Genomic DNA, 26,729 nt, shown 5'->3' with positions numbered 1-26,729 from the left:
GCGCTCCCGCGACGCGGGACTGTTGGGGATTTAGTAGCGCCTCCTGGCGCGGAATTAGGTTCCCGCGGCTTCCTGCCGCAAGGCAGGCTGGGGATTGTAGTCTCCCCCGCTCGGCTGCCGCAGCGCGATGTCAGGAGCTGCGGCGGCGGGGGGAGACAGCTGGCAGGGTCCCACTCGGTCCGGTAGGTGCTGCTGCCGCACCGGGCTCCTCGGGTCCGATTAGTTTAATGGCCGCCCGGTCCCCTGGACTGTTGGGGATTTAGTAGCGCCTCCTGGCGCGGAATTAGGTTCCCGCGGCTTCCTGCCGCAAGGCAGGCTGGGGATTGTAGTCTCCCCCGCTCGGCTGCCGCAGCGCGATGTCAGGAGCTGCGGCGGCGGGGGGAGACAGCTGGCAGGGTCCCACTCGGTCCGGTAGGTGCTGCTGCCGCACCGGGCTCCTCGGGTCCGATTAGTTTAATGGCCGCCCGCTCCCCTGGACTGTTGGGGATTTAGTAGCGCCTCCTGGCGCGGAATTAGGTTCCCGCGGCTTCCTGCCGCAAGGCAGGCTGGGGATTGTAGTCTTCCCCGCTCGGCTGCCGCAGCGCGATGTCAGGAGCTGCGGCGGCGGGGGGAGACAGCTGGCAGGGTCCCACTCGGTCCGGTAGGTGCTGCTGCCGCACCGGGCTCCTCGGGTCCGATTAGTTTAATGGCCGCCCGCTCCCCTGGACTGTTGGGAATTTAGTAGCGCCTCCTGGCGCGGAATTAGGTTCCCGCGGCTTCCTGCCGCAAGGCAGGCTGGGGATTGTAGTCTCCCCCGCTCGGCTGCCGCAGCGCAATGTCAGGAGCTGCGGCGGCGGGGGGAGACAGCTGGCAGGGTCCCACTCGGTCCGGTAGGTGCTGCTGCCGCACCGGGCTCCTCGGGTCCGATTAGTTTAATGGCCGCCTCTTCTGAGATCATACCCTATGGCCCTACCAGAGAACTACGTTCATCCACCCAATCCCTTCTCACTGTCCCGCGATTCCGGAGGAAGAAATGGGGAGGCTCGAAATTTGCGACCCTTGCTCCACTCCTCTGGAACTCCCTGCCTCCTGAGCTCAGAGCCTCAACTCTTTATCCTCAGTTCAGAAAACAGCTCAAAGCTTACTTGTTCACCAAAGCCTTCAACTAACCGCCCTCCTGCAGCTTGAATTCCTTTACTTTGCATTTGCCTTTCTGTCTTGTTTTCTGCAAGTTGTAGCGCCATGAAGCCGCTGGCGAACGAGCGCTTTATAAATAATTTTAAATTCAAATTTGCAACATGGGACTTGAAAAGAGAGGGCTGATCAGGGAGCCTGAGAAAGGCCTAAATAGCAGAAAGGTAGCCCTGATAGTGTCCAGAGAAGAGCCCTGCTGGGCCAAAGAAAGAAGGAACCGAAGAACTTCTGAAAGAGGCAGAAAGGAGATCCATAGCCTTTTCTGTGCACCATGCCACAAATATATTCCACCTACAGGCGTATACCAACTTAGTGGAGGGACACCTGGCTGCCAGAATGACATCACAGACTTCAGGAGGAAAGTCGAAAGGAAACAACTGCCGCCTCTCAATCTCCACGCAAAGAGGTGGAGAGTGGACAGGTTCGTGTGGAAGACCGTCCCCTGCTGCTGCGACAGAAGATCCTCCTGAAGAGGCAGTCGGATCAGGGGATCGATCATCATACTGAGTAGCTTGGGATACCAAAATCTTCGAGCCCAGTCCGGAGCCAAAGAAATGACTTGGGTCCAGTCGTGCCTGATCTTCTTCAGCACTCTGGGCAGAAGAGGTATAGGCGGAAAGTCGTACAACAGATCGCAACTCCACTCACGACAAAAAGCGTCACCTAGCGAGTGCTGCCTTGGAAATTCCAACACGCAGAACTGCTGGCATTGCACGTCCTCTTCGGCGGCAAATAGATCCAACTAAGGCTCTCCCCACTGTCGAAAGAGACCCTGCGCCACGTCCAAGTGAAGTTGCCTTTAGTGATCCATTATGCACCTGGGGCAGAGTTCGTCCGCCCTGGCATTCAGTGAACCTGCCAGGTGTTGAACAACAAAGGAAATGCACTGCTGTTCCAGCCATGTTCAGAGGTGGAGAGCCTCCTGACATATGGTCCAAGACCCCACCGCGCCCTGTTTGTTGCAGTACCACAGGGCGATATCTTCCCATATGAGCAAGATGGAAAATTGGAATCTGGTATTCCCGAACTCAGAATTTAATAACACATTTTAGGAAGGATGGTTTTTAAATTCTGTGTTTGAAAATAGCACTTTTAGAAAGTGGCTGTTTTCTGGTTCAACCTTTCTGTGTGCCTCTGCCTGTTTGTGGATTGACTGTCTGGTTTGAGAGTGACAGGGGCTGGGGTGGCTCCCAGAGTCTGGGTGAGTCAGGACTAGGCTGAATAGACCTATCTGCATTTGGAGTGGTGGGAGGTGTAGCACCTGGAACTGAATAAGGCTGTTCCTGCCTTCCACAATGCTGGCTCCACCTCCTGCGGTGTGTTAGATGGCCCTGGCCCACACTCACAAAGGAAGAAGTTTTACACTGGCAGAGTGCACCCAGAACTGGTTTGGACTGGAGGCAGGACCCCTCACACACAGAGAACAACGACTTTTGGGGTATAAATATGAGAGCTGAAACCCCGGAAAGTTAGACTACTTCGTGATCAAGAGGAACCTGTTCCCAAAGAGGTCAGACTGAGGGGAAGTACTGCCCTTGCTGTGTGTCTGAGGTTGGCCTGCAGTTTGCGGTTTCTGCTGAGGAGAGAATCAAGGGACTTTGCTGTGTCCCCTGCTTGAAGAATGACTTTGCTGTGTGCTATATCCATCTAAAGAAAAGTCTCCAAGAGCCTGAGAAGAGCTGGCTTCCTGTTTCTGAAGTCCCAGGCCAAAAGGAGTTCACCCCCAGCTTCCCTGAACTTCCTTGCTGGGAGTTCCAGTCTGCCAGAAGGGCCTGTAACTGTGTGTGATGGCTTTTTGCTGTTGAGAGCCGGAAGCGCGACGCAACGAGAGAGGAGCGTGACACCAGTGCTCGCCGTAGCATCACCGGATGAGTATGCTGTCGCCACAGAGGGTGCTGTTGCATCATCGGAGAAGCATGTGGCAGGGCCGTCGCATCGCCGAGGAAGCGAGCTGCTGCTGCAGCAACGGAAAAACGTATAGTCGTCACCGAGGGTGTTGTCGCATTACTGGGGAAGCGTGTCGCAGGGCATGTCACGGCTCAGAAAACCACTGAGTTCGCCGCACAGCCGTCGGGCGTGCACACACTGCCTCTACGTTGTTGCATCTCAACAGACGCCATTTTGTCGCATCGTACCAGATTGTCGTAATGCATCGAGGCGCCATCTTGTTGCATTGGAACCGGAGCGCAGGAAGAATCAGCGCATCTCCTTCTCTGCGCCCCTTTTGTTTCTTTTGCGGTAAGCATCCTAGGTACCTTGGGACTAAAGTGTCGCTTTTATCATCTACAAGTTTATTTTTGCAACAACCTTTTTAAAGACATTCTACTAAGTAACTGTATGTTGGATTTTTGTCTATTTGGTCTTGTGTAGTTTAGATAAAGATATTTTATTTTTCCAAACTGGTTTGGTGTCCATTTGTGGTGCTTTCACTATGTTACTGTGAGTGTTGGTACAAATACTTTAACACATTGCCTTTGGGATACGCCTGTCTGCTCGTGCCAAGATACCAAGGGGGTGAACAGGGGTTATCTAGAGAGTGTATCCCCCTTACCCTGACTAGAAGCAAGAGTCCCTATTTGGTCAAAGGTACCTACCTCTGCCAACTAGAGACTCCAATTTCTAACAGGTACAGGTCAAGATCATTGCCTGTTTGCGTATTGGTGTTATAATCGTCCCATGCGTCTTGGCTGATCATCATCCCTATCCTGATCATCATCCCCATCAGCCTGGTTGTCAGGTGTATGTGGTGGTAAATATTCAGGTGAAATTGGTTGAAGCTGAGGGGAAGATGGTGATGAAGGTAGAATAGGTGAAGGAAGAGGAGGGGAAGGGTTAGTTCCAACAGATCTCTTCTTTAAAGGGATGTGATCTACATCAGCCCTTCCTTTCAGAGTCACTTTAGTGGAGATATGGCCAGTCTGTGAATGGATATACAAAAGCTTTTGTTTCGGATCTGGTTTTTCAATTGGGGCATTGAAGGGGAGGGGTTGGCAAAGATGGGCACACCTCTCTGCCTCACTCGTTTTTCCTGCCGATTCACCCGCACAAAGTGGAGGTCAGACCCGGTGGGGCCAGTTCCTGAGAGCCGCAATACGCCTGGGGAAGGTCACTAAGGTGGCAAGCCTTTGAAGCTTCCCCTTCGTGAACCCTGCCAATCCTGGGGGAGAAAGCTTGGCACCTCGTCCCAGGATGTGCATCGTTTCAGACCCCCGAGAGCAGCAGGCCTCAACCCAGAGGTCCAGAAACATGTCTGGTGGTGGGAGCTGGCGAGCAGCCACCCAGCCTGGACACTAGTGGTAGGTCGTTTTCACTGGGCATCTCTAAGATGCCCTCTGTGTGCATTTTTCATTAAATCCCACACTGGCATCAGTGTTGGTTTAATGTGCTGAGAAATTAGATGCCAAACTTCTCAGTTATCAGTAAAGCCATTATGCTACTGTGGAGTTCGTAATGATAAACTCCCAGCAACATATACTCTTTATGGCATTACTGAACCTACAATGTCTAAGAATTGGCTTAATGCGAAAAGAAGGTTGAGTGTTACTGCACACCTAATTTGATTTAGTGAACCTCAATGTTATCTGTAATCTATAATTGCGTGTGTGTACGCGTGCTACCGTAGTATGGAGTGAGTAGACCCCTATCACCCTCCCTTTTTTCACTTTTATGAGTAATTTACAGAGGTCACAACATCATTCATGATTTTCATAACTCTTCTAGTCTCCATTTCTAATTGACCTATATTTGAGTGGTCACATGTTTACTCTCTAAGCATTGCCCATCGCGATACATCAACATATACATCAGGGCACCATACCTTTTCACCAACATGCAACATCTATCTTGTCTTTTCATACATATATTTCACAATTACAATCTCCCTGGTTAATAGCACATTTATCTTGGTACCGTATCTAGTCCCGTTTTTTTGCAACTGTGGGATTTCAACCCTGTTCAGAATTCTGATTATCAGTGATGATACCCCTTTAAAACGTTCAAGGATTTTGGGATAGCGTCTCTCGCATGCGTAAACACATACAGAGAACACCCCTTTAAAACGGTCAAGGATTTTGGGATAGCGTCTCTCACATGCGTAAGTACATACAGTGAATACTAGCACGGATCCTAGATCTAAGCTAACATTCTGTTACCCTCATACCAATTTTGTGGCACTAATTTTGTGACATTAATTTAGTAGTTACCATTTCTTTATTTTGGTATCGGAGTTAGTCCCGCATTTGTAACCGCGGGAATCGAACCCCGCTTAGACCTCTCATTATCGGTGATGATACCCCTTTAAAATGGCAAAGGACACTGGGATAGCGTCTTTCGTATGCGGAAGCGTGTACATAGAATACGAGCACGGACCCGAGATCGAAGGTAACATTCTGTTACTTCTTTTGCATTATTTTTGCAGTTACCGCTTTCTCTCAATTTCATTTACATCAGTTCCTTATATTTATCTTTTCATTTGGTACAATAATTGAGGCCAAATTCAGTGACAGATACCAAACACACTATAATATACGAAGATTGTATCGCTCGTATAGACACAGATTACTGGTAAGCGGTCTATCACTATAACCTCTCGAATATCCTAGAGTTTACTCAGCAGCTAGACAAGTGAAACTGTGTTCTTTTATCCTCCAGAAAGAACCATCACATGTCTTTTATTGACGTGTAGTTAAACCACTCTGAGTTTTACTTTTTCTTCTGTTTCATTGCCTTCAGATACGGGTAAATATACAGCTTATTTAACCCGATGGGGTTAAGGTAGATTTCACTTGCGTATCACAGCATGGATGTCACATTCCATTATAGCATCACTTTACATTAAGCACAATTCACGAGAATTACCATATATAATTCTCAAGTTTTTGGGGAATTTCATACCTTTTCACACTCTTCTTTCAATCTCATCTCATTTCCAAGCATGTCTCATTTTTCACATGAGTGCGAATTCTATTTTATCACTTTGTAAAAGGTGAGGATTTTTGGGTATGACTTAGCATACCATTTAAAACTGACAGCAGTCAACTTTTGTGTTGTAGGCTTCCTGCGGATGATGATAACAATTGGAGGATTTAGCGGATTTTCAAAAATATGTTTATTGTTTGGTCTTTTATTGTGCTCCTCTGACGAAGGGTTCAAAATATAGGAACCCGAAATGCATTGGGATTTGGGATTTTCGTTTTGTTAAACCAGCACTTACCTCATTGTACAATTGCTCAGTGACACCTAAAAGATTGTATGAAATACTTCAGATTTGTCTTGTTGAAATTGTTGATTATGTTCATCATTTCTTTTTGCAACAATCACATTGTTTTGCTAAAATGTTCATATAATGAATGAATTGAGTTTTGAATGACAATTGACAATTGAGTCCATTTGGTTTATTGTTCCAAAATATTGTAAAAGATTGGGAGACAACAGTTAGTTGTCCTTTAATGCGGTACACCGTGTATAGACTCTGGGAGTCCAGAGTCTTCTTCACATAAGAATTGGCTTAGACACTGTAGAGGTACAGGGCTCATGCACCTGTTCCCTCACCACTCATAGTACACCCAGCTAGAGGGGTGGCTGATCTATGCCAGGGCAGTGTGCTGTAGGCATGGCACACAGGGATGTGTGCCATGTCGACTCATCACTTTGTTCTGCACCAAAATATGCCTCCTGCAAAGGCAGTGTGTGAGTGTAAAGGTACAGGGCCTGTAAGGGTAGCACAGTAAGTGCTACAGCCCTTAGAGGCCTTCCCTGGTCACAGTGCCCTGGGTACCTGTGGTACCATTTACCAGGGACTGACCTATGGCCATAGAGGGCCAATTGGGTTTGGTCTTCAATGCAGTTTTAGGGAAAGAACATAGGCCCTGGGTACCTGATTGGCAGGAGCCCAGAGCACACTCAGTCAAGGTGCATCAGCAGTTCAGCAAAAAGTGGGGCAACCATGGAGAAAGAGGGCACTTTTACACTTGCTATTTCGTTGTCTTTATTTTTTATCCATCAAGGCATGACTGCCTTACATGTGGCAGGCTCCTTAAATGCATACGTACCTTGGTCTAGCACACTTGGCAGCATATGAAGGAATTGGTTCCTTGATTGTGTAAGCATCAAAGTTTTGAGCAAAAAACATGACTGGAGTGTTTCCTCTTCCAGCTGTACTATATAGGTTTCTGCTGCTTTTTTTAAGACTTTTTTTGTAGATACCAATGTCCGGTGAGGAAGTAGAAAACACTGAAATATCTGTGGGTCTCGCCAATCAACTGGCGCCTAAAACATCCTATACACAAGCAAGACAGTTTAATATGTTTTACATTTATTTAATCTCTCACTGGGAAGCCCTATTTAAAGGACAGAGTCCCATCACTCCGAAGCGTGCGTTTCAGCGTCAAGACCTTCTGCGTACCTCTTCGCCTTTACTGCTGATGCCGGTGTCGGGCCGTGTTTTCCGGGTTTTGACCTCTTTTGCTTCGATGTCGATGCGTCCTTATCTTTACCGTCCTTGGACGTCTTGGATTTGTGTCTGGGTCTTAGCCGTTTTGGAGTCCTTGCCTAAGGATCCTACAGCGTGTTTCTCTCGGGATGCAACTGCGGACATCGAGTGCTTCGACACAGAGGCTCCCTTCAAGACCCGTGAGTCAATTTTTTCGGGACTTGTCTAGTTTCTTCAAGGATGACAGTTCTCATACCTACCTCAAAGTTTTCTTTTCAACCTCGACGACTTGGGTGTCCATGTCCGTGTTTCCTTCTGGACCTTTTGTGACATTGTCCTCTTCCGCACTTGAGAGGCCCAGGTGCCGTAGCAATGACGCTGTGCTCTGCCCCTGCATGCTGTGGTTGGCTCTTCTCTGTCTCTCCTACCCTCAAAGTTTTTGGGGTGAATGCATAACACACTTTGCAATCTTCACTTCGGTGATCCACTAGTAAGCAGAGGTTGCAGGCTGGATGTTGGTCCTTATGGGCGTACTTGTGATGCCAATTCTGGCAAGACTTTAACTGTGTTTTGTCAATTACCACTCACAGCGAGACCCTTATACACGCATTGTTTTCCGGTCGTTGACAAGGTTGTTTCCCCTCTCGGCAGCCTCCGGCACCTTGGTTTGAAGTCCGGTACCCTGAATAGTCTTAGATGAAGATCTTTTTTAACCAATTTTCATCGATTCGTCTCTCCAAATCTTGGAGCTCCTTCTGTATCGATTGAGACCCAACGGCGGAAAAAACAGAATCTGACGATAGCGACCAAAGGTGGAAGCTTGCGGAGGAAGCACAACAACATCACAAGAAGGCCCCAAATGGTGGTACGTTGATGCCCACTAACAGAAAAAAAAGGGGGAAATACAACAATTCCAGACTCAACCATTAGGCGGAATAATGCACAGCATGTGAATCCAGAAAAGATCCACGCTACAAAGAGCTCATTACATGCCATGACCTTCATACATTGCAGTGTACATAAGAAAAGATCTTCAAGTTCTTACCTCCACAAGAGAGCTCGTCTTGCAGCAGAACCAAATGTACAGGGCAGGAGCAGCGAGTGGTCCCGTCTCCTTTTACAATACAGACATGGGAACATCCCCCATTATCCTGTGAACATGGATGTTCTTCTGCAGAGGGGTGAGAAGAAAGTTGATAGCTACAGTGGATATTAAGCCCAACTTATATTTAGTGTGCGATACTGAAGTGTTACAATCCAAGTAGCTTGTCAGAAAACAAATGAAGTAGCATTCTGTGTGGTTACTCTTAATTTGCAAATATAAATGTTTGTTCTAACAGTATAGTGCAGTTTTTCAATCAATAATTGGTCATCTCTAAACAACATATTAAGAGCATACAAGTTTATTAATAGCGGTGCTGATTACCTGATCCTGAATCCAAATATATTACATACCCAAAACCCAAATGTGAACTGTGTTCCCTGTGATCAAGTCTTATTCCTAATTCTGGAGGCCAATGAAACACATTGGACACAGATGGGGTAAAGATCTGGGACTGCTCCAAAGTCAAATGTTTGAAAAGGGGAACTACTGGTGGTGGGCTAAAGGCTAGTGCCCAAACGGTTGACACCCAAATATACCACTTTTTAGCTCTAATCTCATGAAATATAGATGCAGTCCAGGTTTTCTGGAAGTACAGCTACCACAAAATCTTGAATATCTGCTGTGCTGGACAAATTAGTTCCTACTAGGGACTGTTTAATGATTATGGGTAATGGCTCAGTCACACTTGTAACTTGGACTATCTTCACAACAGTAAAAGTCAGAGATGGTTCAAACTATACCACAATCAAGGGGATCAGTCTCAGAGAACAGAACATTTCCATAAGAGCTAAAGTTGAAAACGAAAAGATATCTACGCCCCTCGCTGTCACACTCAGCTGGATTTGGCTTGACACTACTCACAAAGTAAGGGCTGGGTCGAAAAAGGGTCATTACAATCGCACCTGGAATGTCTGTCCTGGGCCCTGCACTATTGCTGTACTTTATGCCTTTGGCTATACAATAGCATCAACAGTCAGAAACTGTTAACTTTAATGCAGTGTCATGCGTAACACTGATGCTAAAGGAAAGCCCAGATGTTGATGTTGGGCTGAGCAGGATATGGATGTTTACATTTAACTCACTCAAATGTGACTTAACAAAGCACTGGCACTTTGCACAAACAGAGGGTACCTTCATTGAGTGCTACATTCATGTAACATCAAGACCTCATCATTCACACTTACATGGAACCTTCATTTACAACTAAGACTGACGCTCGGGTCAAGAGATACACATCACCCACCCAAAGTAGGGGTGGGACTGGGTAGAGAATGGAGGCTTTAGTCTACATGGGCAGTTGGTGAAGTAGTTCATTTTATTAATAGGACCCCCCGCTTGACACACTAGCCAAAACAGCATAGGACAGATTTCCCTCTGCACTGACAAATTACAGAAGCAGTGTTTTGTTAAGCAAGACCGTTCAATATAATGATGACAGTGCCACTTCTGCATCGTTCATGTACTTTTTACAAGCCTGCTGCCTCATAGCAATCACTTGAAGAGCGGCTTGGACTGTGCTAGTGGAAGGCATAAGCTGGAAAAAAGGATGTGGCCTAACAGCTAGGGCAGTGGATCTCAAATCCGGGGAACCGGGTTAGAGTCTCGGGAAGGACGCTCAACATCCTGTGATTCTGAGCAAATCACTTAATCTCCCCGTGCCTAACTTAAATGAATGTGTCCTTGTGCAACGCAACTGGTGCTTATGTAAAGCGCTCCAATACATGAAACCTTCAAGTCAAGTGCACGCTATATAAAACTCTGGGGGAGGGGTGGGAGGGGAGGGGGGCCGGGGGAAGGGTTTTGTCACAACAAAGTTTTTGTACCAAACTTAATTTTACTACAAAGAAAGGACCTGCATTTGTTGTGTGATCGATATCTAATGTGCTCCAAGTTCTGTCCACGGGGCACAAGTATGGGCACTACAAAACCTGATTGGCTAATGTGGCATTCATGTACTTCTGGTCATTATCTGCAATATCCACATCTGTACCACCATGAATTCAAACACTAATTTGTGCTAATTGTGGGGGTGTATGTTATTTGCCCCTTCTACAAAATCAGACACATTAGCTTCTCCACTTCAAACTACTTACGGTATTCCTGAATATTCAGTTCTTTCACAGCATGGATGTCAGTCAGCAGAGGGATTCGCGCCTGAATCTTTGTGCGACCTTCCTGTCCAGTCTTGTCAATTCTCTCAATCATTTGCTGTTGCTTGTCAATCCAATACAAATGGTTCCCAAACACAGTCAGCCCAACAGGCTGCAAAACATTTGAATCTTCAAGAACAATACGAGTGGCACCTTTACAAAAAAAAACATCAGAAGATAAATATAATTTTTTGATTCATTATTTTGCACATTACCTACTTAACTCACATGCTAATTTAAACTGGTGCAGACGCATTCACAGACATTATGGTTAACTGGCAAAGCAAATAATGGTATATAATTAAAGACACTTCGCAATGGCATTGGGGGTGAAGATGCCATCAGTAGATGTGAGGCCATTAACCCATTTTGTAGGCACTGCTACAGCAGACCTTGTAAAACAAATCTTTGACAGAATTGGTATTTTACTGAATGAGTGCCTGGAGTTGGTAAGCTCATGGTAGGACTGACAATCACTCTCAAAAAATATTTTCTTGATCCAGTGCCAGGCCTACAACACCTTCAGAACAATCTTTTCCAAGCCAACACAATTTAAGAAATGAGCAATCTAACGAATAGGCTTTGTATTATATACTCTGGGCAGAAGTGGTATAGGCGGAAAGGCGTACAACAGACCGCAACTCCACTCACGACGAAAAGCGTCCCCGAGCGAGTGCCGCCTTGGAAATTCCAACGCCCAGAACTGATGACATTGCGCGTTCTCTTCTGTGGCGGATAGATCTAACCAAGGCTCTCCCCACTGCAGAAAGATGCCTTGCTCCACGTCAGAGTTCAGACGCCATTCGTGATCCATCATGCACCTTCGGCTGAGCTTGTCCGCCCTGGTGTCCAGAGAACCTGCCAGGTGTTGAACTACCAGGGTCACGCCCTGACGTTCCAGCCATGTCCAGAGGCGCAGAGCCTCCTGACATAGGGTCCACAATCCCACCCCGCCCTGTTTGTTGAAATACCACATTGCGGTGGTGTTGTCCCTGAACACCTGCACACACTTCCCCGGACAGAGGGAAGGAATGCTTTCAGTGCAAGTTGGATCGCCCGAAGCTCCAGAAGGTTGATAGGGAGCCGGTACTCAGCCGGAGACCAGAGGCCTCTGATCTTCGCCTCTCCCATGTGGCCGCCCCAACCCAGAAGGGAGACGTCCGTCACTACGGTATGTTCCGTTTGGGGAAGGGAGAGGGATCTGTCATTGACCCAATCTCTATTTGTGAGCCACCACTGCAATTGTCGTGCAGTGCCCTCCAGGATCTGGATGTGATCGGACAGGTTGTCCTGATGCTGTGCTCACTGGAACATCAGGTCCCACCGCATATGCCATCTGGCATGTTGCACTAGCAGGTTGCAGAAGGCCATCAGGCCCAGGAGCCGGAAGGTCATCCTGACCAAAACCCGGGCTAGAGGCTGAAAGATCGGAATCATAGCCTGAATATCCCGAACTCGCTGTTTTGGAGTATAAACCAGAAACTGCGCCGAGTCCAGAACCGTTCTGATGAAGAGTAGCTTCTGACAGGGAATCAGGTGTGACTTCGGCACATTGGAGAACCCCAGCAAATGCAGGAGGTCAGCCGTAGTCTGGAGGTGGGAGAAGACTGCCTGGGGTGAGCCTGCCTTCAACAACCAGTCGTGGAGATAAGGGAAGACTGGAACCCCTGATCTGCGCAGATGAGCTAAGACCACCTCCATCACTTTCGTGAACACCCGAGGGGTGCTGGTAAGGCCGAAAGGGAGCAAAGTAAACTGAAAATGCCCGTGGCCTACCGTGAATCGCAGGTAACGCCGGTGGGCCTGGACGGGGATGTGAAAATATGCGTCCCGCAAGTCCAACGCTACCATCCAGTCTCCAGGGTCAAGAGCAGACGAGACCTGAGCTAGCGTCAACATCTTGAACTTCTCCTTTCGTAGGAAGCCATTGACGTCCCTGAGGTCTAAGAAAGGTGGCAGGCCCTTGTCCTTCTTAGGAAACAGAAAGTAGTGGGAATAGCAACTACGACCTACTTCTGGCCCAGGAACAGGCTCAATGGCCCCTTGGTCAAGAGGGCCGTGACTTCCTGCTGAAGAGCAAGATGGTCCCCCGACATGCGGTGGTACTGAGATGGCATGGCTGGAGGGGTAGTCTCAAAGGGGAGGGAGTAGCCCCTTCGGACTATATACAGCACCCACCTGCTTGAGGTGATGTTAGGCCAGTGGGGGAGATGATGGCGTATTCTGTCCCCCACTGGCGTTTGACGGGCCTGAAAGGTTGGACTAGGAAGGCTTTGAAGTGGATGCTGCGGGGGTGGAGGTGGACTGACCCACCCTGTGGCCCCCAGAACCGCCTCGGCTCAGTTCCCACATCCGCTGCAAGGTTGTTGCTGCGCAGGCCTGTAGTTCTGGAATGAACGTGTTGGGGCACCCCTTCCGTGGCCAACAAAGGAGCGAAAAGCAGAAGGAGGAGGAGGCAGAGTGGCCAAAAGGCCCAAGGACTTTGCCGTAGCCTGCGAGTCCTTAAAGCGCTCCAACGCACTATCCGCTTTATTGCCAAAAAGGCGAATGCCATCAAACAGCATGTCCATCAAAGTGTACTGGATATCCTCCGAGAAGCCAGTGGTCCTCAGCCAGGCGTGACACTGAAGCGCCACCGTCATGGATATCGCTCTGCCAAGCGAGTCGGCTGAATCAAGCCCACAACGAATTGTGAACTTAGCTGCGTCCCTCTCAGCTGCAATAGGTTGGGAGAGTACTGCGCAACAGTGTCCCACACATAGTGGAAGTAACGGCCCAAGAGGCATGCAGTGTTCACCAACCGCAGCCCTAAGCTGGCAGATGAAAACAGCTTCTTGCCAAGCTGCTCCAGCTTCTTGGATTCCCTATCCGGGGGTGCGGAAGGGAATGCGCTCTGGGATGCAGAGGCTTGGACTACCAATCTCTCAGGGGTGGGGTGTTGGGGGAGAAAGAGGGGGTCGCCCGGAGGCGGGCGATGGCGTCTGGCCAGGTTACTGTCCACAGGAGCCCCTGTGTTGGGCCTGGACCAAGTGCCCAAAAGAACGTCAGACAGTGCATCATTAAAAGGCAGCAAGGGCTCCGAAGAGGTTGCCGCCGGCTGAAGCACGTCTGTCAGGATGTTAGTTCCGGATGGCCACTGTAGTTCGAGGTGGAGAGCCTCGGCCGCCCTATGCAACACCATTGCGTAACTGGCTCCCTCCTCCGTAGCCGCGGAAGGAGGAGATAGCATGCCATGGTCAGGCGAGGTGTCTAGACCACTGGCATCCCCCAACTCCTCTGCCCAGTCTGGGTCATAACCACACTGTTGGTTGAGAGGGTCCTCAGACTCCTCCGAGTCCTCCCCTTCCTCCGAAGTCTGTGAACCAGGCTGGAAATAAGGAGGACGGACGTAGGGGTAGAAAGGCCCTGTCGGATTCGACGTCACGTCCGGCTCAGGGCTGAAACTCGGGGAAGACGTCGACGGTAGTACCGGACGACGTAAGAGGTGGTGCAGGAGGTGGGGTCGACACCCGTGGAGGTGTTATCAGGTCAACCGGTGTCGCCCCGGATCCAAGCCCGGATCCAAGGGGGTCCTGCGCTGCCGGGGCCAAAGCAATGGCGGCGCCAAAGCCACCAGTGCTGGAAAGGCAGGAACCCCAGTCGGGCCCGAAGGCCGACCGGCGGGGCCAGACGGCCCAAAGAGTCAGGCCAGGAAGGCAAGAAACTCTTGCACCTGTGCAGGCATCGCGGACGGACCCAGAAAAGGCAGGTAGGCCGGCGGCGATGTCACAGGCTCTGCCGGAGCCACGGGGTGGCACCACCCGCACCCTCAGGCGCGACGGGCGAGGGGAAGTCGAAGAGCGACGGCGCTTCTTCTTGGAATGCTTCGACTTACCTGACCCCGAGTGTTAAGACTCTGGAAGAACTATGGTGACGGCTCCGCGACCGGTCCCATAGTACCGCGACCTGGAGCGGCGCAGAGCCGACTACCGGACTTCCAGCAACTTTTGGGACTGCTCCCGCAAAGCCTTTGGCCCCATGGCCCGGCAGTCGGGACACGACTTGGAGTCGTGGTCCAAGGCAGTAGAGGCACATGTGGTGCGGGTCTGTCACCGACATCATGCGGTGACAGTCCCCGCAGTTCTTGAAGCCGGGCATCCCTACGACACCAGGAGTCTACAAGACTCAGAAGAAATGAGGTAAAAGGGCTAAAAAACTAAACTCATTCACAAAGTGACTGATGGTACTTGCTCTTCCCGGATCTGCGTTTGCTGGCGGGGAAAAAGAAAGAACTGACGTCAGCCCGCGTGGGCTGCCTAAGTAGCTACAGAGACGTCATCCGGGCACCAACAACGCACGCGGAGCCGCACGATGACACCTACTGACACGCAGGGGTACTGCAGACGAAAACTTTCCGGATCCAGTCTGGAATGTGGGGGTAATTCATAGGTAAGGAATCTATCACTACGTGTTTCTTTCAGATATTATCTCGTCAGGTAGGCGTGCCACCTCTAGGCTAGTACCACCATTAAGGTGGGCTACTGTGAGGTGGACACGATTTTTCAGAAATAGCCATCTTTGTGATGGCATAATGAGGAATTCTGGGACAGGGTTATGCCCACTTCCCACAGGAAGTGGTATATAGGTCGAGTAATGACCCCAGGGGTCAGTAGCCCATTGGCAACACCCTACACTTCCCTAAAGTTCATAAATTCAGTATTTAGGGCAGTCCCTGGCAACAGAAAAGCAGATACTGACGACCTTAGAAGAGCCGCAAAAGCAGAGACAAAGCAGCTGACCTGGTACCAACCCTGCCAGCTTGTCTGTATCCCTCGTAGAAAACTGTGCCTAAGTCAACAAATCCTGCAGGTGTTGATTTCAGAAACTTGGTAGGACTGCCCGACTTCAAAAAGGACTAAAGACCTCCCATGACCAGCAGACCTGTTCTTAAGAAACTCCACAAGAGAAAACTCAGAGGCCTACAGAACTGCCAAAATCAGACACCGACGCAACCTCTGCACGCAGCCCCCCTCAACCATGACTGCTCCAGTAAGGAACAAGCAGAAACCTAAGGACACCCCTGCACCCATCACCCCTGGGCTTTGGAGAAGAGGACCAAAGGTGTCCCTCGTCCCTGAGCACGAAAGGCCGGAGCATATTAACTGGATTAGCCCTGCTGCTTTGGACCTTGCCCACCACTCACCTTAGCTTGTGGAGATTGGTCTTGTATGTCGCTGTACTATAAATGTACTATAAATGTTTGCAGAACTTGGTCTTCCTTCCACAGGATAACATTTCAGAACTATTTTTCTCTGATGCCGAAATATAACATATATAACGGTACCTGGTATCTTTATAAATTGGTGTGGAGCTCCTTTTTGAGTTTGGTGTCTCATTCATTAATCATTGTTTATATTTGCAAATGTCTTGCATGCCTCTGTGTTAAGTCTAATGCTGCTCGACCACACTACCCCCCTAATAGCGCTTTGGGACTGCACAGATAGGCCCTGTCTACTAGTGAACCCCTGGACTCTTTACACAGTGTATCAGATTATTGATTTATCACAAAGAACCAGCTCCCTACAAGGTTTTTGGCAAACACTGTGGCATTCAACTGATGCAACTCCTTGCTACTTCCAATGCATGCTTTAAGCACAATCAAAAATAACCATTTGTATTAAAAAATATTCCAAGAAACGGGTGGGTGGGAAAATACTTGCATTACTGTGCAACCAAGAAGAAGAGAAGCTTATACATGTGAAGTGCAAGTAGTGGTTAGGCTCATCTATATGGAAGTATGCTTACACAATAAGAGGGCTGCAACAACTTCAAGCATTCTCTACAGGGTTTATTTGTAGTACATTGTTGGCACATTCAGTTCCAACGAATTGAGACAATGAACACAAGGCAATTAGATATATACTGTAGAAGAAATGTTGGTTTATAGAGTGCTACATCTAGGCAGCAGCAACAAGATCATATAACAGCAAACACTACATTAACAACAACAAACTGTAGTAAGTATTCTGATCTCTTCACCAATTAACCAACTGATCAGTGTTAGTCAGGCGATTTCTTAGCGTTGTCTTAATGATGTGGAATACCACAACCAGCCTGCTGCTCTGGTCAATATATGGCAAAGGCCACCTTTATCATACATCATATCATACATACTCAAACAGACAACCGTATCAACATTTGCCCCACCCATCATCCTTCAGAACAAAAGCATTCAGATTGCACACATTAGTAGTAAGTCAGGCATATACATTCCGAAGGCCAATTGCTTAGTCATGCAGATGCAGGAATTTGTTTGAAAGCCAAGTCATGCAAGGACATGACCTGAAACTCTCCATAGGCCACCATGTGAGGAACAAAGTCCTAGGCCCTTAACGTGTGAATGTTTAAAGCTCAGTAAAGTAGCATATCATTTATATTTCTGAATAACACCCGACTCAAGGATGCACACACCACTGGAAAAAAGTAAAACAAAGTAAAGCTAGCTAGCTCCTGGCCTACTAAAAATCACTCGCTGTAAAGCAATCATAAATACTTCAGACAAAAATAAACAGCAAAAAAAGTAAACTGTTACCTCTTAGTACTAAGCATGAAAAGGAAATGAGTATATATGTGATAAAGTGCCTCTTTTGCATGGTTAGCCCCCCACTGTTTGCCTGGTTTTGATGTGGTTTCACATGTAATGCACAGGGTCCCTGCCAACCAGGGTCCCTGCCAACCAGGTGCCCTGAACTAGTGCTCCTTCACTAAAACAAACTCCCAATTGGTACTTGTGACCCCTGTAAGTCCCTAGTAACTGGTAACGGTTCAGGTGACAGTGGCAGGGATGTAGGAAGATAGAAAAGAAATGGAGTAAAACGCGAACAGAGGAAAGCAAGAAAGCACATCACGAAGCTCAGTCCAAATACTATAAAAATATCAAACTTGCACGGAAGAACAGCCTCACTCAGCAACTCGCAGAGGCGGGTAATTCCTCTAAGGAATTATATAAAATACTACAGGCGTTTATAAAACCAGGAGCATGTGAAAGCCCAGATGATTTTCCCAACTCCTATGTGATGATATTTCTTTGTTTTTGAAAATAAAATTAATTTGATTTATGAGAAAATTATGAAGGCTTTCAGCCAAAAGAGCAATATCTCTATTCCTTCTACTCCGCCCATACAGAGAGATATTTCACTTATGACATTTCCAGCAGTCAGTGACTCAGATTTACCCTCCCTCATTAGTCACATAAAATCAGGGTCTCCAGACGATTTCTTGCCCGCTAAAATAGCTGCCTCCCTGAGTACTTTGCTTGGACCATATATCCAAGTAATAATAAACCACTCTCAGGGAGGGACATGTGCCCATGGAGTGGAAAAAAGCGGTGGTAAACCCTATCCGAAAGAACGTGGCACTTCCTTGGACAGACCTTTCGAACCTACGACCCAATATCCCTCCTGCCTTACCTCAGCAAAATGGCCGAGAGACATGTGAACACTCATTTGTCGAAATACATCGAGGCAGCAGAGGGTCTAGACTTTCAACAATCTGGGTTTAGGCCCAATCACAACACTGAATCTGCCCTCCTCTCAGTGACCGATAACAACAGGATGTCACTGGATGGAGGGGGCTCTATGATTCTGGTGCTGTTAGATTTATCCGCTGCCTTCGACACGGTGTCACATGAAATACTTCTCGTTCGTTTGAGGGAGGTGGGGGTTGGAGAGCTTTCTTTCAGGCCGCTTACAAGGAATAAGATTGGGCTCCCACCAATCCATCTTAAGGGAGCTCACCAAGGGAGTGCCACAGGGCTCATGCCTAAGCCCCACACTTTTTAATGTGTATGTGTCCCCCTTGGCAGATATTGTAAGAGCACATGGGTTCATCCCGGTGTCGTATGCTGACGACACTCAGCTTTTATTCCCCTTCCAGACCCTCACGCCCGCATTACAAAAATCATTTGCGGACGGAATTAGGGCAATATCGGACTGGATGGCCTTAAATTGCCTCCAGTGTAATGTATTTAACAACAGGGGGTGGTGATGGACAGAGTTTCTGAATTAAGCAGAATACTCTCACCCAGTCAAGAGATCAGGGCTAGATCCAACACCGTTTTTTAGCTCACTGCACCATCCCAGTTCAGAACCTGGCTATATGCAAATTAGTCTGTTCCTGTCCCAGTGCATGATGGGAACAGGACAACCAAACTACCAAGCCAATTCTTACACTGGGAAGGAAACAAGCTTCCGGGGACCGGTTTCTGGCATTTCAGCCGTCGTCGGCCCGGCTTGCTTGAATCCTGATGGTGCAATGAGCAAGGGACTCACATCTGAGTATACCCTTCCACGCAAATGCCAGAAACCGGTCCCCGGTAGCTTGTCTCCTTTCTGGTGAAGAATTGGCTTGGTAGTTTAGTCTGCCCTGTTCCCATGATGCACTGGGCCAGGGACAGACTGATTTGCATATAGCCAGGTTCTGAGCTGGGATGGTGCAGTGAGATAAATAACGGTGATGGATCAAGCCCTGATCTTTGGACTGGGTAAGAGTGGTCTGCTTAATTCAGACACTCTGTTCATCACCACCCCCTTTTCTGAATCGTCCAGTGTAATGTAGGCAAGACGGAGGTCATGCTGTTCGGGGAGGCCACGCTTCTGTGGTCTCCAGAATGGTGGCCCCCGGACTTGGGACCAGCGCCAAGTCCCAAACAGACCGTAAAAAATCTTGGTGTGCATCTCGACAAGGCACTTTTGTTCAAAGAACATACTAATCAAGTAGAAGGATCCCATTTCCGTGTCATCGGACAGCTACGACGTGTCATTCCATTCCTACCTGACAACTATAGGAAAACACTTGTCCAGGCATTGGTAATCAGTAGACTGGACTACTGTAACTGCCTATTCATCTCGGCCAATGAGGAACAACTACAAAGATTGCAAGTGGTCCAGAATACTGCAGCGAGACTTGTTCTCAATGCTCAACCAAGGACTGCCTCACGTCCCCTCCTGGACAAACTTCATTAGCTGCCGGTCAGACAACGCGTAAAATTTAAAATCTGCTGCACAATACACAAATTCCTGTATGGCACTGGACCTAAATACTTGAAAGAAAAATTCAACCCCTACAGCCCCGGGCGCATTCTGCGCTCTAGTAGTCAGCAACTGATCCAGGTTCCAAGGATTAGAAAAGCCAGGCAGGGAGGTCGAGCTCTCTCTTACAAAGGCCCCATTCTATGGAATGCACTTCCTCCCACTCTGAAACAAATCAGTAACCTCCAGGCTTTCAGGAAGACTCTAAAAACATATCTTTTTTCGGCCTCTTAAGATATCACAACACTGATTCCCTCACAGCTTATGGTCATGATTAGGCTCTCATGGTAAAAGCGCAAGCGCTGAGATACCCCTCCGGGGGTCGAGTCCAGCGCTATACAAGAATATAAATAAAAATAAAATAAACCTGGGTACCTAGGGTTTTGAGAGCTGAAGAGGGTACAGCATTAGCCCCCTCGCTGGGACCATGTCACTGTCCTTGCAGTCTGCATGCCCCTGTGAGGGAGGAAACAAAGTCGACATGACACTCTGTCTGGGTGCCATGGCAGGATAGGTTAAGTCACACCTCTAGCAGGACTCACAGCCATAAGGCAGGGCGCACTATACTATAGGTGAGTGTAGGAAGCTGGCCATCTATATACTATACCAAAATGAGGTATAGTGTGCACAGAGTCCAGTGGAACCCCAAAGGTAGGAAGAGGTACAATTAGATAGCACCTTACTCTCTATTTGTGGTAGTGTGGGTGAGCAGTAAGTGTAGGAAGCTGGCGCTGCATCTACTATACCAAAGCTAGTTAATAGTGTGCAGTGAGACCAGTGGAACCCCAAAGGTGGGCAGAGGTAAAAGTAGATGGCACCTTACTCTATACTTGTGGCAGTGTGGTCAAGCAGTAAAGCTGTATCAGAGGGTAGTGTTAAGCATTTGTTGTACACACTCAATCAGCAAATGATATCACACACTCAAAGACAGAACTTAAGAACAATTGGTTTTGTATAAAAATATTTTTCGTTATTTTATTTTCTAGAACCAAGCATGCCTGGCACAGGTAACCAATAAATACTTTACATTAGTAATGCAGTTTGCCAACAGTTTGAATTGTAATTGTATATGCACTTTGGTTTCATTACAGTTGTTACTGGCAATGCAATGCTTTTGATGTACGGTACATATACTTTGTATAGGCTTTTAAGTAAAAGGTCAAGTAGATTACTTTACAATTACTTTTATTACACAGTGCAGTACACCTGGATACAGCACTGGGACATTTCCTGTAAACAGGTAAGTAAAAGTGTTTGTTATTTAGTTACAGTTTTAAAGGTTTTCATAGATCTTCCACTCTACACTTAGAAACTTTTCATAGAAAAACAGTCAATGTTATCCTATGGAGAAAAGGAAAGGAATATGCTACTTACCAGTATGCATCTGTTCTTGGCACGTAGGGTTACTGACATTCATATCTGTGCATAGATCGCTGCCTAGTGTTGGGCCCTTTGTTGTCCTGAAAGAGTCTTCGAAGTATCACGAGATAGGTGACTCCTCCCCTGGACTACAGTGCACATGGGCATCTTCTCCATCCTCAGATTATTTTTCGCCATTGTAGCAGAGATGGATAGTAAAGTAAGATGGCCATGCAAAAGATGATGCTGCAGCTGCGACAGGCACCGGGGAGGAGGGCGGGCCATATGAATGTCAGCAGCCCTACATGCCAAGAACAGATGCATACTTGTAAGTAGCATATTCCGTTCGAGGCATGTGGGCTGCTGAATTCATATCTGTGCATAGACTGTATAGCAGTATCTCCTCTAGCGGTGGTTACCTGTGCCAGCTGCAGCAGTTTGAAAAATAGTTTTGAGGACAGCCTGGCCTACAGCAGCTTGCTGCTTTGCTTGCACATCTACACAATAGTGTTTTGTGAAAGTGTGTATGGTAGTCCATGTGGCTGCCTTACATATGTCTTCAAGAGGAATATTCCCTAGGAAAGCAATGGATGCCCCCATTTTTCTTGTAGAGTGTGCTCTTGGGGGGACGGTTAAAGTGCTTTTGGCTTTTTAATAGCATATCTGAATGCATTTAACTATCCATCTGGCTATTCCTGACTTTGATATTGGATTTCTTTTATGTTGTGGTGAAAAAGCAACAAATAATTGCTTTGTCTTTCTAAATGATTTGCTTCTGTCCACATAGTAAAGCAGAGCTCTCTTTACATCTAGTGTGTGTAGGGCTCTTTCAGCTACTGACTGGATTTTGAAAGAACATTGGCAGTTCTATTGATTGATTAAAATGGAAATTGGATAAGACTTTTGGCATAAACTTAGGGTTTGTTTTAAGAACCTCCCTGTTCGCATGTACTTGCATGAAAGGTTCTTGAATTGTTAGTGCTTGTAATTCGCTAACTCGCCTGAGAGGTGATGGCAATCAAGAAAGCCACCTTCCACGTTAAGAATTGCAGTTCGCATGAGTGTAGAGGTTCGAAAGGAGGTCCCATAAGTCTGGTAAGTACTATATTTAGGTTCCAGACTGGGGAAGGAGGGTGTCTTGGAGGGATCATCCTTTTAAGACCCTCCATAAAAGCCTTGATTGCTGGTACTCTAAACAGTGAAAGGTGTTGCCTGTTTTGAAGGTATGCTGCTATAGCAGCGAGGTGTAGTCTTATCAAAGAGTAGGCTAGGTTGCATCTTTGAAGATGCAGCAGGTAACATATAATATTTTGTATGGAAGCATCTAATGGGTTGATTTGGTTATTGTTGCAGTAAATAACAAATCTTTTTCATTTAGCTGCATAGCATGCTCTAGTAGTTGGCCGTCTTGCCTCCTTGATAATGTTCATGCAATCAGGAGGCAAGTTAAGGTATCCAAACTCTAAGACTTCAGGAGCCAGATCGCTAAGTTCATCTGATTGGGATCTGGATGCCTGATTTCTCCATGGTTCGGAGTTAGAAGATGGGGTGCGAGGCACAGCCTTTGATAAGGAACTACTGAAAGCTCCAGGAACGTTGTGTACCATGGTTGTCTCGCCCATGTGGGAGCAACTAGGATTAGTGTGAGTGACTGTTGCCGCAGTTTGCGTGCCACCAGCGGAATCAGCAGTGCTGGGGGAAAAGCGTACGCAAATCTGCCAGACCAGTTCATCCTTATCGCATTGACCTGTGACAATGGATGTGGGAACCTGGCGGCAAAGTACTGGCATTTCGAGTTTTCTTTTGTGGCAAACCGGTCTATCTCTGGGTGGCCCCAATCTTTGAAGAATGGCTGTAGAACCTGGGGGTGAATCTCCCATTCGTGTAGTTGTTGGCTGTGCCTGCTGAGCAGGTCTGCTATCTGATTGTCTTTCCCTGGAAGGTGTTCTGCTAGGAGAAAGATGTCTTTTGGAATTGTCCACTTCCATATGCTCTGTGCCAAGTGGGACAGTTGTGGAGAGTGTGTTCCTCCCTGTTTCTAGATATAGTACATTGCGGTCATGTCCGTCCAGATCAACACAGTCTTGCTGTACAAGTATTTTTGGAATGCTTTCAGGGCTAGGAATATCGCTAGCAACTTAGTTGGTTGGTATGCAGTTTCTTTTGTTTGGTTGTCCAGAGCCCTTGTACTGTGTAGTGAAGGAGGTGGGCTCCCCAGCCGGTCAGTGATGCGTCCGCTGTTAGTACTAGTTGTGGAACCGGCTCCTGAAATAGTCGCCCCTTGGAAAGGTTTTGTGGGTTCCACCACTGCAGAGAGTTGTGAGCGCGACTGTCTACCAACACTAGGTCTTTTAGTTGACCTTGAGCCTGGTTCCACTGCCGTGCTAGGCATTCTTGCAATGGGCGCATTTGAAGTCTGGCATGGGGGACAATGAATATGCAGGAGGCCATCATGCCTATGAGCTGCATGAAGACTCAAGCTGGCAGAGAGTGTTGTGACAGAAATTTGCGAATGAGCATCTGCATACTGGCTATCCTCGCTGAGTTTGGGTATGCCTTTGCCACTGAGGTATCTATAGTGGCTCCCAGATATTGTTGTGTGTGGGACGGTTGCAGATGCGATTTTGGGTAATTTATTGAAAAACCTAGGCTGTGTAGCAGCTGAAGTGTTTGAGACGTGTCTTTTGCACACTGTTGGTACGATTTTGCTTGTATTAGCCAATCGTCTAGATACGGGAACACATGGATGTGTTGCCTCCTGAGATGTGCAACTACTGTCGCTAAGCATTTTGTAAACACTCTTGGAGCCGTGGTTACCCCAAAGGGCAGAACCTTGAATTGGTAGTGTTGACCTTCTATTGTGAACATGAGATATTTTCTGTGAGCTGGATGGATGGGTATGTGAAAATACGCGTCCTTGAGGTCCAATGTTGCTAGGAAGTCTCCTTGCTGTAGTAACGGGAGCACTTGTAGTGTGATCATATGGAAGTGCTCCGACAGTATGTATTGATTTAGGGATCAGTGTCCAATATTGGTCTGAGGGAACCGTCCTTCTTGGGAATAAGGAAGTATAGGGAGTATACTCCTGTCCCTTGTTGTTGGAAAGGGACTGGCTCTATGGCCCCCTTTTCCAGCATGCATTTCACCTCTTGTTGCAGCAGGGTGATGTGTTCCTTGGACATAGGACGGTGTCTGGGTGGTATGTTTGGTGGGGTAGAAGTGAGTTCCAGGCAATAACCATACTGGATAATTTGTCTCACCCACCTGTCCGTGGTAATTGCGTTCCAGACAGGTAGGAATTGTTGGAGTCTGCCTCCGACCGGTGTTAGGTGGTCTGGAGGTAGTGTGATGAAGTCACTGTTTTGTGGCAGTGGAGGCTCTGGTGTTATTGCCTCCACGTCCTCTTCCCTTATTATTGTTGCCCCTATAACCTCCTCTGTTGGAGTTTTTGGTAAAGGAACCTTGTGTGTTGCCTTTGTATGAAGATGTCGTTTGCGAGGTATTGCCTCGTGTAGCTGCCCTGTATGAGGAGCGTCAAAAGGAACTTCTATGTTGCTGAAACTGCAATGCACCCATTGACTTTGCGGTTTCTGGGTCCTTCATTTTATCTAAAATGGTGTCGACAGCAGGGCCAAAAAGGAAGTCTTGATTGACTGGCTGGTTAAGAATGGTGGACTTCACCTCGTTCTTAAAGCCCGAAATACGCAGCCATGCATTGTGCCGTAGTAAAACGCTGGTGTTAATAGACCTGGCTGCGGTGTCTGCTGCGTCAAGCGCACATTTGATGAAGGCGTTTGTAATGAATTTTCCCCCCTGTATGAGGTAATCAGCTTGGGCTTTAAAAGGCTCAGGTAGGTGTTGCATTAAGCTTTCAAGCTGGTCATAGTGTGCCCTGTCGTAACCAGCTAGCAGAGCTTGTGTATTCGCAATCCTCCATGAATTGGAGGCCTGTGCTGCTACCCTTTTACCTGAGGCTTCTAGTATCTTTGATTCCTTATCGGGGGAGGGGCTTCCCCAGTTGTCTGCGAGTTGGCCCTTTTGCGTGCATTAGCCACCACCAGTGAGTCTAATGGTAACTGCCCTCTGATGTAGGTAGGGTCTGTAGGGGCTGCTCTATACTTTTTTTCAATCCTAGGATTGATTACCCGTGCCCAGGCTGTATCTTTAAATATGTCAGGTGCGTGTTTTAACACTCCCTTTAGCATAGGAAGTGTTCTGACATTTTTTTCTGAAGTAGGGAAGGTGTCAAATAAGAAGTCTTCCTCTACAGGGTCATTATGCATGTCTACATTATGGTACTGCGCTGCCCTGTCTATTAGTTGGTTGAAGACAATGGTGTCTTCAGTAGGTGAAGGCTTAGTTGGGTAAGAGGAGACATCAGAGATGGGATGGGTGTTATAAGGGTCAGTTGGCTCCTCCCATCGTTCATTTTGTGGATCAGGATCCTGCGGATAATCATAATGCTCCCCTGTGTTCCCCTCATTGTCCCCATAGTGAGAAGGAGAGTAAGGAGCAAAAGGAGTAGTAGGCATAATGGGATATAAGGGAATGAAGGGTCTAGAGGGAGAAGTCCCAAAGTCCTTTTTCTTTAGTGGAATAGGGGAATGAGAGTCGGTGTCCAGTGGCCTCTTCTTCATGTGCAGGATTGTGACTTTACCAGTCTCAGGATTAACCGCATGCGCGCTAGCGGTTTTCCCGCTGAGCGCTGCGATTTTTAAAATCCTGCGTTACGTGACAAGGTCAACTCGTCACACGCACAGCGCAGGTAACGCCCATGACGAGCTGACCTTGTCACACGCATCGAAGGGGTGAATATATATTTTTGCCTGGTCGTCTTCTGTATCTGGATGGAAGAGTTCTTCCTCCACTGTCCTTGGTTGTGTCTGACTTTTTTGGGTCGATAACACTTTCTGCTTCGACGACTTTTGGTGCCTTAGTGCTTTTCTTCGGCTCGGGCCCTTTCTTCGGGTCGACGAGTGTTTGTGGGTCGACTGGGTCTTTCGGTTCGACACGTTTCGTGTGCTTGACAGGCTTTTTTGGTTGACTGTCCTTTGCAGAGTCGATGGTCTTTTTAGGATCGACTGGTGTTTTGGGAGCACTTGTTTTTGGGTCGATAGCCTTCTCCGGCCGGATTACAGGCTTCGATACGGTACCCTTTTCGTCGGCGACTTTCTTCGGTTTGGCGACTTTCGGCACAGCTGGCTTTTTTGGGTTGACGTCTTTCTTTGTGTTGGCGCCCTTCGGCTTGGCGTCCTTCTTTGGCTCACCGGCATCTTTGGGGTTGGCGCCCTTCGGCTCGACTGCCTTTTTCGGGTCGACTGTTTCTTTGGGTCGGCGCCTCTAGGCTGTACGGTCTTCTTCGGGTCGACGCTCTTCAGGTCGACGACCTTTTTGGGCTCTGGAACCTTCTTTGGGATCACGGTACTTGGCCCTGGAGTCTTTGA

General features: G+C 47.8%; 1 protein-coding gene across 1 annotated transcript in view; it reads right to left on the bottom strand.

Moving 5' to 3' along the window:
* Nucleotides 1–26,729, bottom strand: part of LRP6 (LDL receptor related protein 6) — a 1,045,411-nt gene that overhangs the window by 267,532 nt on the left and 751,150 nt on the right. The window contains exons 16-17 of the mRNA XM_086952928.1: nt 10,802–11,011; nt 8,649–8,774 (exon numbers count right to left, since the gene is read on the bottom strand). Coding sequence (XP_086809054.1) covers nt 8,649–8,774; nt 10,802–11,011 — 336 coding nt within the window. The remainder of the gene's footprint in view (nt 1–8,648; nt 8,775–10,801; nt 11,012–26,729) is intronic.

This window comes from Lissotriton vulgaris, chromosome 1_2 (assembly GCF_964263255.1).
Source record: "Lissotriton vulgaris chromosome 1_2, aLisVul1.2, whole genome shotgun sequence".
NCBI classification, from domain to species: Eukaryota; Metazoa; Chordata; class Amphibia; order Caudata; family Salamandridae; genus Lissotriton; species Lissotriton vulgaris.
This window is presented reverse-complemented; position numbering and strand designations above follow the sequence as displayed.